Source organism: Myxocyprinus asiaticus, chromosome 9 (assembly GCF_019703515.2).
Source record: "Myxocyprinus asiaticus isolate MX2 ecotype Aquarium Trade chromosome 9, UBuf_Myxa_2, whole genome shotgun sequence".
NCBI lineage: Eukaryota > Metazoa > Chordata > Actinopteri > Cypriniformes > Catostomidae > Myxocyprinus > Myxocyprinus asiaticus.
The window spans coordinates 28,399,811-28,416,325 of NC_059352.1; the positions used below are offsets into that span (position 1 = coordinate 28,399,811).

General features: G+C 39.8%; 1 protein-coding gene across 4 annotated transcripts in view; it reads right to left on the reverse strand.

Annotated features, from left to right (window-relative positions):
* The window catches only part of LOC127445725 (sushi, nidogen and EGF-like domain-containing protein 1), a 73,222-nt gene that overhangs the window by 3,857 nt on the left and 52,850 nt on the right, over window positions 1-16,515 (reverse strand). For all 4 annotated transcript variants that reach the window (XM_051705979.1, XM_051705978.1, XM_051705977.1 and 1 more), the window contains 3 exons: window positions 16,183-16,461; window positions 15,954-16,086; window positions 15,781-15,863 (listed from right to left, as the gene is read on the reverse strand). In XM_051705979.1, the coding sequence (XP_051561939.1) occupies window positions 15,781-15,863; window positions 15,954-16,086; window positions 16,183-16,461 (495 nt within the window). The remainder of the gene's footprint in view (window positions 1-15,780; window positions 15,864-15,953; window positions 16,087-16,182; window positions 16,462-16,515) is intronic.

Sequence of the window (16,515 nt, forward strand, 5' to 3'; positions counted from 1 at the left end):
TGCACACAGACTGAAGTAGTTTAAGTCTTTGGTTCTTTTAATTGTGATGATTTTGGCTCACATTTTACAAAAACCCACCAATTCACCATCTCAACAAATTAGAATACATCATAAGACCAATAAAAAAAACATTTTTGGTGAATTGTTGGCCTTCTGGAAAGTATGTTCATTTACTGTATATGTACTCAATACTTGGTAGGGGCTCCTTTTGCTTTAATTACTGCCTCAATTCAGCGTGGCATGGAGGTGATCAGTTTGTGGCACTGCTGAGGTGTTATGGAAGCCCAGGTTTCTTTGGCAGTGGCCTTCAGCTCATCTGCATTTTTTTGGTCTCTTGTTTCTCATTTTCCTCTTGACAATATCCCATAGATTCTCTATGGGGTTCAGGTCTGGTGAGTTTGCTGGCCAGTCAAGCACACCAACACCATGGTCATTTAACCAACTTTTGGTGCTTTTGGCAGTGTGGGCAGGTGCCAAATCCTGCTGGAAAATGAAATCAGCATCTTTAAAAAGCTGGTCAGCAGAAGGAAGCATGAAGTGCTCCAAAATTTCATGGTAAACGGGTGCAGTGACTTTGGTTTTCAAAAAACACAATGGACCAACACCAGCAGATGACATTGCACCCCAAATCATCACAGACTGTGGAAATTTAACACTGGACTTCAAGCAACTTGGGCTATGAGCTTCTCCACCCTTCCTCCAGACTCTAGGACCTTGGTTTCCAAATGAAATACAAAACTTGCTCTCATCTGAAAAGAGGACTTTGGACCACTGGGCAACAGTCCAGTTCTTCTTCTCCTTAGCGCAGGTAAGACGCCTCTGATGTTGTCTGTGGTTCAGGAGTGGCTTAACAAGAGGAATACGACAACTGTAGCCAAATTCCTTGACATGTCTGTGTGTGGTTGACGCCTTGACCCCAGCCTCAGTCCATTCCTTGTGAAGTTCACCCAAATTCTTGAATCGATTTTGCTTGACAATCCTCATAAGGCTGCGGTTCTCTCGGTTGGTTGTGCATCTTTTTCTTCCACACTTTTTCCTTCCACTCAACTTTCTGTTAACATGCTTGGATACAGCACTCTGTGAACAGCCAGCTTCTTTGGCAATGAATGTTTGTGGCTTACCCTCCTTGTGAAGGGTGTCAATGATTGTCTTCTGGACAACTGTCAGATCAGCAGTCTTCCCCATGATTGTGTAGCCTAGTGAACCAAACTGAGAGACCATTTTGAAGGCTCAGGAAACCTTTGCAGGTGTTTTGAGTTGATTAGCTGATTGGCATGTCACCATATTCTAATTTTTTGAGATAGTGAATTGGTGGGTTTTTGTTAAATGTGAGCCAAAATCATCACAATTAAAAGAACCAAAGACTTAAACTACTTCAGTCTGTGTGCATTGAATTTATTTAATACACGAGTTTCACAATTTGAGTTGAATTACTGAAATAAATGAACTTTTCCATGACATTCTAATTTATTGAGATGCACCTGTATATATATATATATATATATTCAGTTGTGCTCAAAAGTTTGCATACCTTGGCAGAAATTGTGAAATTTTGGCATTGATTTTGAAAATATGACTGATCATGCAAAAAAACTGTCTTTTATTTAAGGATAGTTATCATATGAAGCCATTTATCATCACATAGTTGTTTGGCTCCTTTTTAAATCATAATGATAACAGAAATCACCCAAATGGCCCTGATCAAAAGTTAACATACCCTTGAATGTTTGGCCTTGTTACAGACACAAAAGGTGACACACACAGGTTTAAATGGCAATTAAAGGTTAATTTCCCACACCTGTGACTTTTTAAATTTAAATTAGTGCCTGTGTATAAATAGTCAATGAGTTTGTTAGCTCTCACATGGATGCACTGAGCAGGCTTGATACTGAGCCATGGGGAGCAGAAAAGAACTGTCAAAAGACCTGCATAACAAGGTAATGGAACTTTATAAAGATGGAAAAGGATATAAAAAGATATCCAAAGCCTTGAAAATGCCAGTCAGTACTGTTCAATCACTTATTAAGAAGTGGAAAATTCGGGGATCTCTTGATACCAAGCCAAGGTCAGGTAGACCATGAAAGATTTCAGCCACAACTGCCAGAAGAATTGTTCAGGATACAAAGAAAAACCCACAGGTAACCTCAGGAGAAATACAGGCTGCTCTGGAAAAAGACATTGTGGTTGTTTCAAGGAGCACAATACGACGATACTTGAACAAAAATTAGCTGCATGGTCAAGTTGCCAGAAAGAAGCCTTTGCTGCGCCAATGCCACAAAAAAGCCCATTTACAATATGCCCGACAACAACTTGACACGCCTCACAGCTTCTGGCACACTGTAATTTGGAGTGACGAGACCAAAATAGAGTTTTATGGTCACAACCATAAGTGCTATGTTTTGAGAGGGGTCAACAAGGCCTATAGTGAAAAGAATACCATCCCCACTGTGAAGCATGGTGGTGGCTCACTGATGTTTTGGGGGTGTGTGAGCTCTAAAGGTATGGGGAATCTTGTGAAAATTGATGGCAAGATGAATGCAGCATGTTATCAGAAAATATTGGCAGACAATTTGCATTCTTCTGCACGAAAGCTGTGCATGGGACGCTCTTGGACTTTCCAGCATGACAGTGACCCTAAGCACAAGGCCCTCCAGTGGTTACAACAGAAAAAGGTGAAGGTTCTGGAGTGGCCATCACAGTCTCCTGACCTTAATATCATCTAACCACTCTGGGGAGATCTCAAACGTGCGGTTCATGCAAGACGACCAAAGACTTTGAATGACCTGGAGGCATTTTGCCAAGACAAATATGCAGCTATACCACCTGCAAGAATTTGGGGCCTCATAGACAACTATTACAAAAGACTGCCTGCTGTCATTGATGCTAAAGGGGGCAATACACAGTATTAAGAACTAAGGGTATGCAGACTTTTGAACAGGGGTCATTTCATTTTTTTCTTTGTTGCCATGTTTTGTTTTATGATTGTGCCATTCTGTTATAACCTACAGTTGAATATGAATCCCATAAGAAATAAAAGAAATGTGTTTTGCCTGCTCACTCATGTTTTCTTTAAAAATGGTACATGTATTACCAATTCTCCAAGGGTATGCAAACTTTTGAGCACAACTGTATATATACATATATAATAGATAATAAATAAAATAATAGATGTAGTTCATGACTCAAGTCTTCTGAACCCATAAGAAAACAGTCTTCTGAATGGGTGATGCTGAGCTCCCAAAATTATATACAATTGAAGTCACAAGTTTACATACACCTTAGCCAAATACATTTAAACTCAGTTTTTCACAAATCCTGACATTTAATCATATAAAACTTTCCCTGTCTTACGTCAGTTAGAATCACTACTTTATTTTAAGAATGTGAAATGTCAGAATAATTGTAGAATTATTTCTTTCAGCTTTTATTTCTTTCATCGCATTCCGTGGGTCAGAAGTTTACATACACTTTGTTAGTATTTGGTAGCATTGCCTTTAAATTGTTTAACTTGGGTCAATTGTTTTGGGTAGCCTTCCACAAACTTCTCACAATAAGTTGCTGGAATTTTGGCCCATTCCTCCAGACAGAACTGGTGTAACTGAGTCAGGTTTGTAGGCCTCCTTTCTCGCACACGCTTTTCAGTTCTGCCCACAAATTTTCTATCGGATTGAGGTCAGGGCTTTGTGATGGCTACAACAATAACTTAACTTAGTTGTCCTTAAGCCATTTTGCCGCAACTTTGGAGGTATGCTTGGGGTCATAGTCCATTTGGAAGACCATTTGCGATGAGCTTTAAATTCCTGGCTGATGTCTTGAGATGTTGCTTCAATATATCCACATAATTTTCCTTCCTCATGATGCCATCTATTTTGTGAAGTGCACCAGTCCCTCCTGCAGCAAAGGACCCCACAACATGATGCTGCCACCCCCATGCTTCACGGTTGGGATGGTGTTCTTCGGCTTGCAAGCCTCACCCTTTTTCATCCAAACATAATGATGGTCATTATGGACAAACAGTTCAATTTTTGTTTCATCAGACCAGAGGACGTTTCTCCAAAAAGTAAGATCTTTGTCCCCATGTGCACTTGCAAATTGTAGTCTGGCTTTTTTATGGCAATTTTGGAGCAGTGGCTTCTTCCTTGCTGAGCAGCCTTTCAGGTTATGTCGATATAGAACTTGTTTTACTGCGGATATAGATGCTTGTCTACATGTTTCCTCCAGCATCTTCACAAGGTCCTTTACTATTGTTCTGGGATTGATTTGCACTTTTCGCACCAAACTACGTTCATCTCTATGAGACAGAATGTGTCTCCTTCCTGAGCATTATGATGGCTGCATTGTCCCATGGTGTTTATACTTGCATACTATTGTTTGTACAGATGAACGTGGTACCTTCAGGCGTTTGGAAATGGCTCCCAAGGAAGAACCAGACTTGTGGAGGGCCACAGTTTTTTTTGTGCTGATTTCTTTTGATTTTCCCATGATGTCAAGCAAAGAGGCACTGAGTTTGAAGGTAGGCCTTAGAATACATCCACAGGTACACCTCCAATTCAGTACACCTATCAGAAGCTAAGTGGCTAATTGTCTAAAGGCTTGACATCATTTTCTGGAATTTTCCAAGCTGCTTAAAGGCACAGTTAACTTAGTGTATGTAAATTTCTGACCCACTGGAACTGTAATAGAGTCAAGTAAAAGTGAAACAGTCTGTCTGTAAACAATTGTTGGAAAAATTACTTGTGTCATGCACAAAGTAGATGTCCTAAACGACTTGCCAAAACTATAGTTTGCTAATATGAAATCTGTGGAGTGGTCAAAAAATGAGTTTTAGTGATTACAACCTAAGTGCATGTAAACTTCTGACTTCAACTGTATATATATATATACTGGTGGCCAAAAGTTTGGAATAATGTACAGATTTTGCTCTTATGGAAAGAATTGGTACTTTTATTCACCAAAGTGGCATTCAACTGATCACAATGTATAGTCAGGACATTAATAAAATTACTATTAAACTACTTCAAAGAGTTCTCATCAAAAAATCGTCCACGTGCAGCAATGACAGCTTTGCAGATCCTTGGCATTCTAGCTGTCAGTTTGTCCAGATACTCAGGTGACATTTCACCCCACGCTTCCTGTAGCACTTCCCATAGATATGGCTGTCTTGTCAGGCACTTTTCAAGCACCTTACAGTCTAACCACAAAAAAATCCCACAAAAGCTCAATAGGGTTAAGATCCATAACACTCACTGGAGTCACATGGCGCCATGCGAAGTTCGGATGTGTGAGCAGCGAGCTCTGCGCACTTTGCTAGTTTTAATACTTTTTGTCATAAACTGGTGAGATTCGAAACACCCTGTTCCATAACTGTTCTAGGAAGACAATATGTCAAAGAATTCAAAATCATCGGGCTCTGGAGACATTAAAAGACACTTACATGCTCAAGTGAAGCCCCTGAGCAACAGGCCGGAAGCCCGGGACTCAATTTGGCCAGTGAGGTGAAAGAGATTCAGCGTCAACTGACAAACATGTCGGCAATGCTGACAAAGGTCGTTGCTGACTTGGAGGATCTTGCTGTAATACATCGACCGATCACTGCCATGGAGACGAAATTCACTGAGTTGGTTAGAAGAGTGGCGGATGTTGAGAAACGGATTGATTGTCTGGAGTCATCGGAGAGGGAATGAGCTTCTAATCCGTTAGAGACCAAGACGGACTTGGAATGCGTTTGGGAAAAGTTGGAAGACCTTGAGAATCGGAACCGGCAAAACAACGTCCGAATTGTTGGAATTCCTAATCGAGCAGAGTGTCAGAATATGGTGGAATTTCTGGATGGGCACTTTCTGAGTCTGCTCGACATAACAGGCCATAAGCTGGAAATTAAGTGAGCTCAAAGGGTTCCGGCTCGGTGATCCGCTGAGGGAGACAGGCCCCGATGAATTCTGGCCAAATTTCTGAGATTATCCGATAAATATCTTGTGTTATGCGAGGCGAGGCGTAAAGGAAGGCTTTATTGGAAGAACCACAACATTTTCTTGTTCCCATACTTTGCGAATTCGACAACAGAGAAACATGATCGATTCAAGAAATGCAAGAAACTCTTACATCAATAGAAGGTTGCTTTTGCACTGATGTTCCCAGCCAAATTGAGAATAGATGCTAAGGATGGCCGCAAAGTATTTACTTGTCCCCAACAAGCATTGTCCTTTATAAAGTCAATGGAATAAGTAAGTCATTGTGTGGTGCTTGTGTTGCAGCCGAGAGGGCCTGACTCACTGAACATTCACATGACCGTCCGAGGAAACTGGGCGCCTTTTTTGTTTCTTTTTGTGCTGGTTCCGCCTAGCGGTTGGAGTTTGTTTTGTGTAGTAAAAATCCTTCGGGACAGTGTTGTGGATGAATATGCACGTTCTTTGAGCTGATACCTCCTATTGGCTGGAATTTGTTTTGTGGAGTATTTTTTGCAGGACACTGGAGTGATTAGATCATCTGCTGCACTCGTGTAACAGCCGGCTCAGTGAAAATTAATTTGACTGCCTGAGGAAACTGAACAGCTTTTTTGTGTGTGTGTGTCTGTGTGCTGGTTCCGCTAGCGGCTGAAGCTTGTTTTGTGGTGGAACACATCTTCGGGACAGTTATGTGGACGAATCTACACGTTCTGTGTGTTTATTCTGCCTACTGGCTGGAGTTTGTTTTATAGATTTTCTTTTGTTATGTAATTCTGTCTCACAAAAGTTTTATAGAAACACCGGACTTGAGCAATCCGATGGCAAATTTGTCATGGGGGCTCTCATAGGCCTACATGAACTGTTTGAGTTTAGAGGGTTGGACGCCGGTTGGCGCTGTCATGCATGGGGTCAATGCGCACGTTTTTCTTTTTTCTGTTTGTTTTGTTCTGGGTGACGTTCGGGGTTTGATTGTTGCACTAGTGTTGGAATGTGGTCTTTATAATTTTGTTTTTGACACACAATCAATTTTTTCTAATATGTCAAAATTTCAAATGTTAAAGAGCACCTATTATCGTTTTTTAAATATTACCTTTCATGTAGTGTGTTATAAAGCTGTTTGTGAATGTAAAAAAGTCAAAAATCAAAGTGCACGACAAATGGAGTTATTGACTCCCAAAAGAAAGAACCGATTCTGAACACCTGAAATGAGTCGTTAGTAATTCCAGACTTACTTCCTGCACTAACCTACGTAATTTGGTAACAAAAAACTCGCCTCTGGTCTTCATTGGCTGCTCGCGAACAGCTTTGACCCGCCCTCAAACACTACACTAAGCGGTAGACCAATCACAACAGACTGGGACATCTGACCAATGTGCAGTGTAGACTCTCTGAAAGGAGGAGTTTAGAATGAATCCTTTAGAACGGATCATTGAACGAGTCGTTTTTGACACTGGGAAAAAAAAGTTAATGCTGCAATTTAAATTATGAGCAAATTAAAGTGTTTTTTTTTTACATTGGATGCATGTAAATCTATTGTATGAGACCTTTAAAACAAAATTAGGCACATTTAAAAACCATAATAGGTGCTCTTTAATATGAGTGGATTGTCTCTCTCCACGTGGAATGTGAATGGGTTGGGGCACCCCATATAAAAGAAGGAAGGTTATTTATTTTCTTAAACAAAAGAAATATGATATAGTGTTTCTTCAAGAAACACATCTTCCCTGCAGGAAGCTGAAAAATTTGGGAAGATATGGGGTGGGCATATTTTCTTTAGTGCTGGCTCAAATAAGAGCAGGGGAGTCATTACACTGATAAGTGAACATCTACAATTCAAATGTCTCAAACAGAGTAAAGATAAATTAGGAAGAGTCATTATTGTTTTTAGCAGAAATTCAGGGGCAAAGGTTGATTTTGGCTAATATTTATGTACCTAACACTGATGATAAGGGCTATTTTATAGATCTTGAAGGGATGTTGCAAGCTGCTGGCACCCCTCATGATATAATATTGGGAGGAGACTATAATCTATTGATGGACTCAATCAATGTTTATATGGAGACCAACTGGTCCTCAGTATCCTCTGTGGGTATGGCTTGGGAGGCACATAAGGTGGTTCTAAGGGATCAGATCGTACAGTATGCATCATTCATCAAAAAATCCAAAGCACGAGAACTCGTGGAGTTGGAAGGGAATATTAAAAGTGCCAAGGCAGAGCTGAAGTGCCGAATGTCATCTGATGGCCTCAGAGAATTGACCTGATTGATATACAGATATAATACTATTTTGTCACGGAAGGTTGAGTTTTGGCTATTCAGGGCAAGACAGTCATACTTTGAGTTGGGGGACAAAGCAGGAAATCTTCTGGCTAGATATATAAAGCAGAGAGAGTCTTTTTCTATCATTCCCTCAGTGAAATTTACTGGTGGTGAAATTTTTACCTCGGCCATTGATATTAATAATACATTTAAAGAATTCTATCTTGATCTCTATAGTTCTATGTCTTTGTCTACTGATGAAGAAATTAGAAACTTTGTGGAACCATTAGAACTCCCTAAACTGACGACTGAGCAAAAAAATTCTCTTGATTCTGAGATAACCTTGGAGGAGCATGGCAAGGTAATTAAAGCCTTGCCTACAGCCAAGGCACTGGGGCCAGGTGGCTTTGCCGCTGAGTTTTTTTTTAGATCTTATGCTACAGAATTGGTTCCACTTTTGCTAGAAGTTTATATGGAATCATTAAAGAATGGAAAGCTTTCGCCAACCATGACGCAAGCCCGGATCAGTCTGATTCTTAAAAAGGACAAAGATCCAAGCGAATGTAAGAGTTAACGTCCAATTTCCCTGATCCAGCTAGATGTTAAAATATTGTCAAAACTCTTGGCTAATCGATTAAACTAAAGTTATGACATCTCTTATACATATAGATCAGGTGGGGTTTATTTGAGGCCACAGCTCTTCTGATAACATTAGGCGTTCATCAATATCATGTGGTCAGTGGCGAATGATCAGACTCCGGTTGCTGCCATCTCACTTGACACTGAAAAGGCTTTTGATATGATAGAATGGGATGATCTTTTTAAGATTTTGGAAATGTACAGGTTTGGGAGTACGTTTATTGGATGTATTAAGTTACTTTATAGACACCCGGTAGCGGCAGGGTTGCCCTCTTTCCCCATTGTTGTTCTGTTTTGCCCTGGAACCATTAGCAGCCGCTATAAGAAATAAGATGATTTTCCAGGTGTGGTGGCGGAGGTATGGTGCAAAAGCTTTTGCTTTACGCAGATGATATTTTATTATTAGTCAATTGGTCTAAATCTGAAGCTTTGTCTCTGACAGCGTACTGCCCGGTTACAGCTTTCTAGCCGGGCGCCTTCCAGTGGCCCAAACAGGGCATTAAAGTATTTGGGTATTTTATTCCCCGCAAATTTGTGTGATTTAGTCAGAGTTCATTTTGACCCTTTAATAAAAAGGTTTTCGAGTGATGTGGATATGTGGGCTTCACTACATTTATCTATGACTGGGAAGGTTAATGTTATAAAAATGAATTGTATTCCAAAATTCAACTACCTACTACAGTCTCTCCCCATTGAAGTTCCCCTCTTTTATTTTAAACAATTTGATAGTATAGCTTAATCCTTTATCTGGAATGGTAAACGTCCTCGGTTGCATTTTAATAAGTTACACAGGCCAAATGACAAAGGTGGGTTAGGTCTCCCCAAGATTTTGTTTTACTATTATGCTTTTGGTCTCAGACATTTGGCGCATTGGTCGCTTCCACCTGAGAGAGCTCTTTATTGAACAGGAGGTCCTTGCCCCTATCTTGCCATTGCAAAGTCTTTCTACCAAGCTGCACGGAGAAGTAAAGACACATCCCATTATCTCGCACATGCATTTAGTGTGGACAAAAGTTTCCCGTGTGTTCAATTCAAACATTTACCTGAACGTTGCCACAAGTATTTAGTTAAACCCTAAATTGTGCATTAACAAGTCCCCTTTCTGCTGGACAGAATGGATTGAGAAGGGAGTTGCTACGCTGGGTGACCTGTATGAAAATGGAGTGTTGATATCCTTTGAAAATATTATAGAGCGGTTTGGGATTCCCAGATCTCAATTCTTCAGGTATTTACAGCTGCGCCATCTACTTTATACTACCTTTGGGTGTAGTACGCAGCCCCCTAAAGAGGCAGACACTCTTGAGATGGTGCTTGCTGCTTTTGGAAAGGGTCACGAGGCTTCAGTGCAATATTCTTGGCTAATTCAGAGTCTAAGGGATGGGGTTTTAACATCTCTTAAGAAGTTATGGGAGAGAGACTTGAAATTAGTACTGGAGGATGAGGAATGGTGTAGGATTTTTTAAAATGTCAAGTCTATGTCTAGGGATGCAAGGGTGCGCCTCATTCAATTTAAGATTCTGCATCACTTTTATTGGACTCCCTCTCGATTGTATAGGCTTGGCCTTAAAGACACACCTACTTGCTGGCGATGCCAGTTGGAGGATGGGGACATAGCCCACATTTGTTTGGTTCTGTACTAAGATATACTGATAAAAGTTGATTCCGTGTTTTCATGTGCTGTTTGTGTTCATTTGAGTTTGGAATCAATCAAAAATTGTTAATGACAACCAAAAAAATTTTTTTTTTTTAAATAAATAAAAAAAATAAAAAATCCATAACACTCTTTTCCAATTATCTGTTGTCCAATTTTTTTTTTTTTTTTAATTCTGTTTCAAAAGTGGCTTTTTCTTTGAAATTCTTCCCATAAGGCCTGCACTCTTAAGGAGTCTTCTCTTGTAATTAACATTTTTTATTGATTCAAAAGAACACAGCAGAGAAAAACACAACACATACACATCGAATCAACATTTAACCCCCACTAATATCCCTCTCCAATCACCAACCCCACCCTAACCCCCAACGAACACCCCTGTTGTCACATATATATATATATATATATATACACACACAAAAAAAAAAAAAAAAAAAAATAGAAAAATGAAATATATAATAAACATCCATAAATAAACTAGACTTCTCTCTCCCCATCCCCTCCCCGAGAGTCCCCCAAAAATGCTAAATAATTATTGCATTTCCTGACAAACAAGTCCCCAAACCCCAGCCTTTTATTTGCCACCTCCTCGAAAGTTGCCACCCTCCCCATCTCCACACACCACTCCGGAAATGATGGCACTCCGTCCGACTTCCAACCCCTTAAAATAATTTGTCTGCCAATCATGATACTGGTCAGAACCCAATTTTTTATATGTTTATCCCCCAAATTTATGACCGCCCCATCCCCCAAAATACAAAGTCTGGGGCAAAGTAAAATTTGAGTGCCCAAAATGTCACACAAACAACTCAACCTTCAACCAAAAGTGGATCTTAACACCCCCCCAAAAGACATGGGTTGTGTCTCAAACTTCTGATTGGCATCGCCAGCAGGTGGGTGTGTCTTTAAGACCAAGCCTATACAATCTAGAGGGGGTCCAATAGAATCTATGTAAAATCTTGAATTGCATAAGGTGCACCCTTGCATCTCTAGATGCAGACTTGACATTTTTTAGAATCCTAGCCCACACTCCCTCCTCCAATACCAAGTTTAAATCTTTCTCCCATAATCTCTTGAGAGAAGTTGAGGCTCTGTCCCCGAGACATAGCAGGGAGTAATACACTGATTCCTCATGACCTTTTCCAAAAGTAGTAATCACCTCTCCCAGAGTATCTTTAGTACTGCTTAGGGGGGTGTGTGCTATTCCCAAAAACAATACAGAGCAGGTGGCGCAGCTGTAAATACATATAAAACTGAGATCTGGGAATCCCAAAATGTTGAACCAAATTCTCAAAAGATCTCAACACTCCACTCTCATACAGGTCACAGGGTGTAGTAACCCCCCTCACAATCCACTCTGACCAGCAGGAAGGGGACTTATTAATACATAATTTAGGGTTCAGCCATATGCTTGAGGCAACATTTAAATAAATGTCCAAATTAAACACCCTGGCCACTTTTCTCCATACCGAGTGCAAATGCGAGATAACGGGGTGTAACTTAACTTCTCCGGTTAGTTTGATAGAAAGGCTTTACAATGGCAAAATAGGGGCAAGAACTTCCTGTTCAATACAAAACCAGGGAGGGGCTCTTTCAGGTGGAAGCGAACAGTGAGCCAAATGTCTGAGACCGAATGCATAATAATAAAATATAATCTTGGTTAGGCCTAGCCCACCTTTGTCAATCGGCCTATGTAATTTATTAAAATGCAATCTAAGATGCTTACCATTCCAAATGAAGGACTTCGCTATGCTATCAAATTGCTTAAAATAAGAGAGGGGGGCATCAACAGGGAGAGATTGTAGCAGGTAGGTGAATTTTGGAATACAATTCATTTTAATAACAATCATAGATAAATGTAATGAATCATAGATAAATGTAATGAAGCCCACCTGCCTACATCGCTCAAAAACCTTTTTATTAAGGGGTCAAAATTAACTAACTAAATCATACAACTTTGCTGGGAATATAATGCCCTGTTTGGGCCACTGGAAGGTGCCCGGCTGGAAAGCCGATACTGGGCAGTACGCTGTCAGAGACAAAGCTTCGGATTTAAACCAATTGACTTTGTATCCCGAGAATTTAGAAAAGGAATTAATAATTCTATGGAGGCAAGGCGTAGATCTAATGGGGTCAGAGACGAATAATAAAATATAATCTGCGTATAGCAAAAGCTTATGCGCCATACCTCCCACCACCACCCCTGGAAAATCATCTTCCCTTCTTATCGCGGCTGCTAATGGTTCCAGGGCAAGACAGAACAATAATGGGGAAAGAGGGCAACCCTTCCAGGTGCCCCTATCCAGAGTAAAATAATCTGAAATTAATCCATTTGTTTGTACCGCCGCTAATGGGTGTCTATAAAGTAACTTAATCCATCCAATAAAAGTATTCCCGAACCCATATATTTCCAAAATCTTAAAAAGATAATCCCATTCTACCATATCAAACACCTTTTCGGTGTCAAGTGAGATAGCCGGGACTGGATTCTGATAATTCGCCACTGACCACATAATATTGATGAAATGCCTAATATTATCAGAAGATACTCAAAATATGACTGTCTTGCCCTGAATAGCCAAAACTCCACCTTCTGTGACAAAATAGTATTATATCTGTATTTCAATCGGGTTAATTCTCTGAGGCCATCAGAAGACATTCGGCGCTTCAGCTCTGCCTCGGCAATTTTAATATTCCCTTTCAACTCCACGATTTCCCGTGCTTAGAATTTTTTTTATGAATGATGCATACTGTATGATCCGACCCCTAAGAACCGCCTTAAGTGCCTCCCAAGCCACGCCCACAGAGAATACTGAGGACCAGTTGGTCTCCATATAGACGTTGATTTCAGCCTTTAGCATTTGTTGGAATTCAGGATTTTGCAAAAGGGATACATTAAAGCACCAACTATATGATTTCTTTTTCTCCATATGTGGCAACACCCCTAAACTCACCAGGGCATGATCTGAGACTAAAATGTTTCCAACAGAGCAATCCACAACCAATTAAATGAGGGACTTAGATATATATAAAAAATATATATATTCTTGAATAAATCTTATGGACTGATGAAAAAAAATGTATAGTCCCTACTAGATGGGTTAAAAGGTCTCCAAATATCTGTAAGACCAAGATTTTGTTTTGCGGCCATCCTTAGTATCTATTCTCAATTTGGCCGGGAACATCAGTACAAAAGCGACCTACCGTTGATGTAAGAGTTTCTTGCATTCCTTGAATTGATCACGTTTCTCTCTTGTCGAATACGCAAAGTCTGGGAACAAGAAAATGTTATGGTTCTTCCAAGAAAGCATTCCTTTACTCCTTGCCTCGTGTAACACTTCTGATCTTTATCAGATGATCTCAGAAATTTGGCCAGAATTGATCGGGCCCTGTCTCCCTCAGCGGATCTCAGAGCCGGGACCATGTGAGCTCGCTCGATTTCCAGGTTATGGCCTGTTATGTCGAGCAGACTCGGGAAGAGCTCGTTGAGGAATTTCACCATATCTCTGCCTTCTTCCTCCTCAGGAATTCCAACAATGCGGACGTTTTTTCGCCGATTACAATTCTCAGATTACATTTTTTTTTTATTGATTAATATATTAACAAATAAAAGCAAGAACATTTACAAACAGAATCAATGTTTAACCCCCTCTATTACTAATCTACCCCACCCCCCCATCCCCAACCCCACCCACAAGAACACCCCAGTGGTCCCACATGATTATAGACACACAAAAACAAATATAAAATAATAATAATAATAATAATTAAATAAATAAAGTATGATAATCATACACATAACATCTACATCTATGCCTCTCTCTCTCCACGCAGATTACGATTCTCAAGGTCTTCCAATTTTGCCTAAACATCTGGCCTTCCACATCTCTTTCTGTCCTTATTAGAGCCTGTTGTCCTTTGTCTTTGAAGACTGTAGTGTACACCTTTTTATGAAATCTTCAGTTTTTTGGCAATTTCAAGCATTGACGAGTTTCAAGAGAAAGCTGTTTCCTTTTTGCCATTTTTGACCTAATATTGACCTTAAGACATGCCAGTCTGTTGCATACTGTGGCAACTCAAAAACAAACACAAAGACAATGTTAAACTTCATTTAACGAACCAAAAAGCTTTCAGTGTCTGTGTCTGATATTATGGCAAGTGATTTTCTAGTACCAAATAAGCAATTTAGCATGATTACTCAAGGAAAAGGTGTTGGAGTGATGGCTGCTGAAAATGGGCCTGTCTAGGTTTGATTAAAAATGACTTTTTTCAAATAGTGATGGTGCTGTTTTTTACATCAGTAATGTCCTGACTACACTTTGTGAACAGTTGAATGCCACTTTGGTCAATTAAAGTACCAATTTCCATCCGAAACAGCAAAAACTGTACATTATTCCAAACTTTTGTCTTCCAGTGTATATATATATATATATATATATATATATATATATATATATATATATATATATATATATATATATATATATATATATATACACACTACTGTGCAAAAGTCTTAGGCACATAAGATGTTTCACAAAAGTATTTGTCTTAAGATGGTTATTTATATCTTCAGCTTTAGTGTGTCAATAGGAAATATAAATGTTAGACTCCCAAACATTACTTTTGCAAATAGAAAATAGAAGAACAGGGAACCCTGCAACAGATGTCATGGCCCCCACAAAGCCCCCCAATGAAAATCGTGTCTGTCTGAGATTGCATATAGAGACAGAAGCAATTGAGACAGCCTCAACAGATAGAAGAACTGTGGCAAATTCTCCAAGAAGCTTGGAACATCCTATCTGCCAACAACTAAGAAAAACTGTGTCCAGGTGTCCCTAGGAGATTTGGTGCTGTTTTAAAGGCAAAGGTGGTCACTTCGAATATTGATTTAGCTTTTTTATGTTTACTGGACTTTGTATGACATTAAGTGATAAATGAAAACTATTTATTTCATTATTTTTGAAGACATCCTCACTATGCAACATTTTCACAAGTGCCTAAAACTTTTGCACAGTACTGTATATATATATATATATATATATATATATATATATATATATATATATATTCATTTTGGGAGCTCAACATCACCAGTCCTCACTTACTTTCATTACTTTCACAGCATGAACATTCTGCCTACCATCTCCTTTTGTGTTCAATGAAAGAATGTCATACGGATTTGGAATGGCACAAGGGTGAAGCAATTATCAATTCAGAGTGAAAAATTCAACTTAAATACAATAGTATTACTAGTTAAAAAATTATCTGTGCAATTATTACTGACTTTTGTGATGTCTGATGGTTTTATGTGGACGGTTGGTAAATCTGGCTGTAATCCTCCCCCTACCATCAATAAGCTCTGTATATCTGAGAGAAAAGATATACACAGAACTGGTTATTGAGAATGACTCCTTATCATCACATCCATAATTCTGGTTGATCTGTAAAGTATTCTACCTTACTGGCTCTTCTACAAGTTCTGTGTTATCAACTGTGCCCCCATCTTGAATTTGTGTCAAGGTCGGCCACACTTGGTAGTCTCGTTCTCCGTGAGGTCTGTCACCTCTACTTTGGTTCTTCACAAGAGATACTGTGCAATGCAGGTTACAGAGACAGGTCACAATGGACGGCAACAAAATGTGAAAAATTTGAGGATGAGCTGTGACCTTAAATGTTAGCAACTCACGGGTGGTGAAAGCTAGGTGTTGGGGGACACTCTGAATGTGGTCCTGGCCTGTTTTGCGTACAGCAGTCAGTGCTAGCCGATAATGCTGTCCTGGAACAAGGTCTTGTAGGGTATACATCCCTAAACTTCCGTCTGGCAAGTAGCGGCTACGGGTGCTGAGGCCTCGAGTAACATTGACCACAAATCCATCAGGAAGGCTCCGAGGATGACGGTCCCAGGTCACCCGTGCAGAAGTGGTGGTGATTTGGGCAAGTGAAAGGTTCTGAGGGGGGAGGGGTCCTAATTGAAAGCACAGGAAAATGGTGTTGTGACAGAGATGTTTGAGTTTGTAAC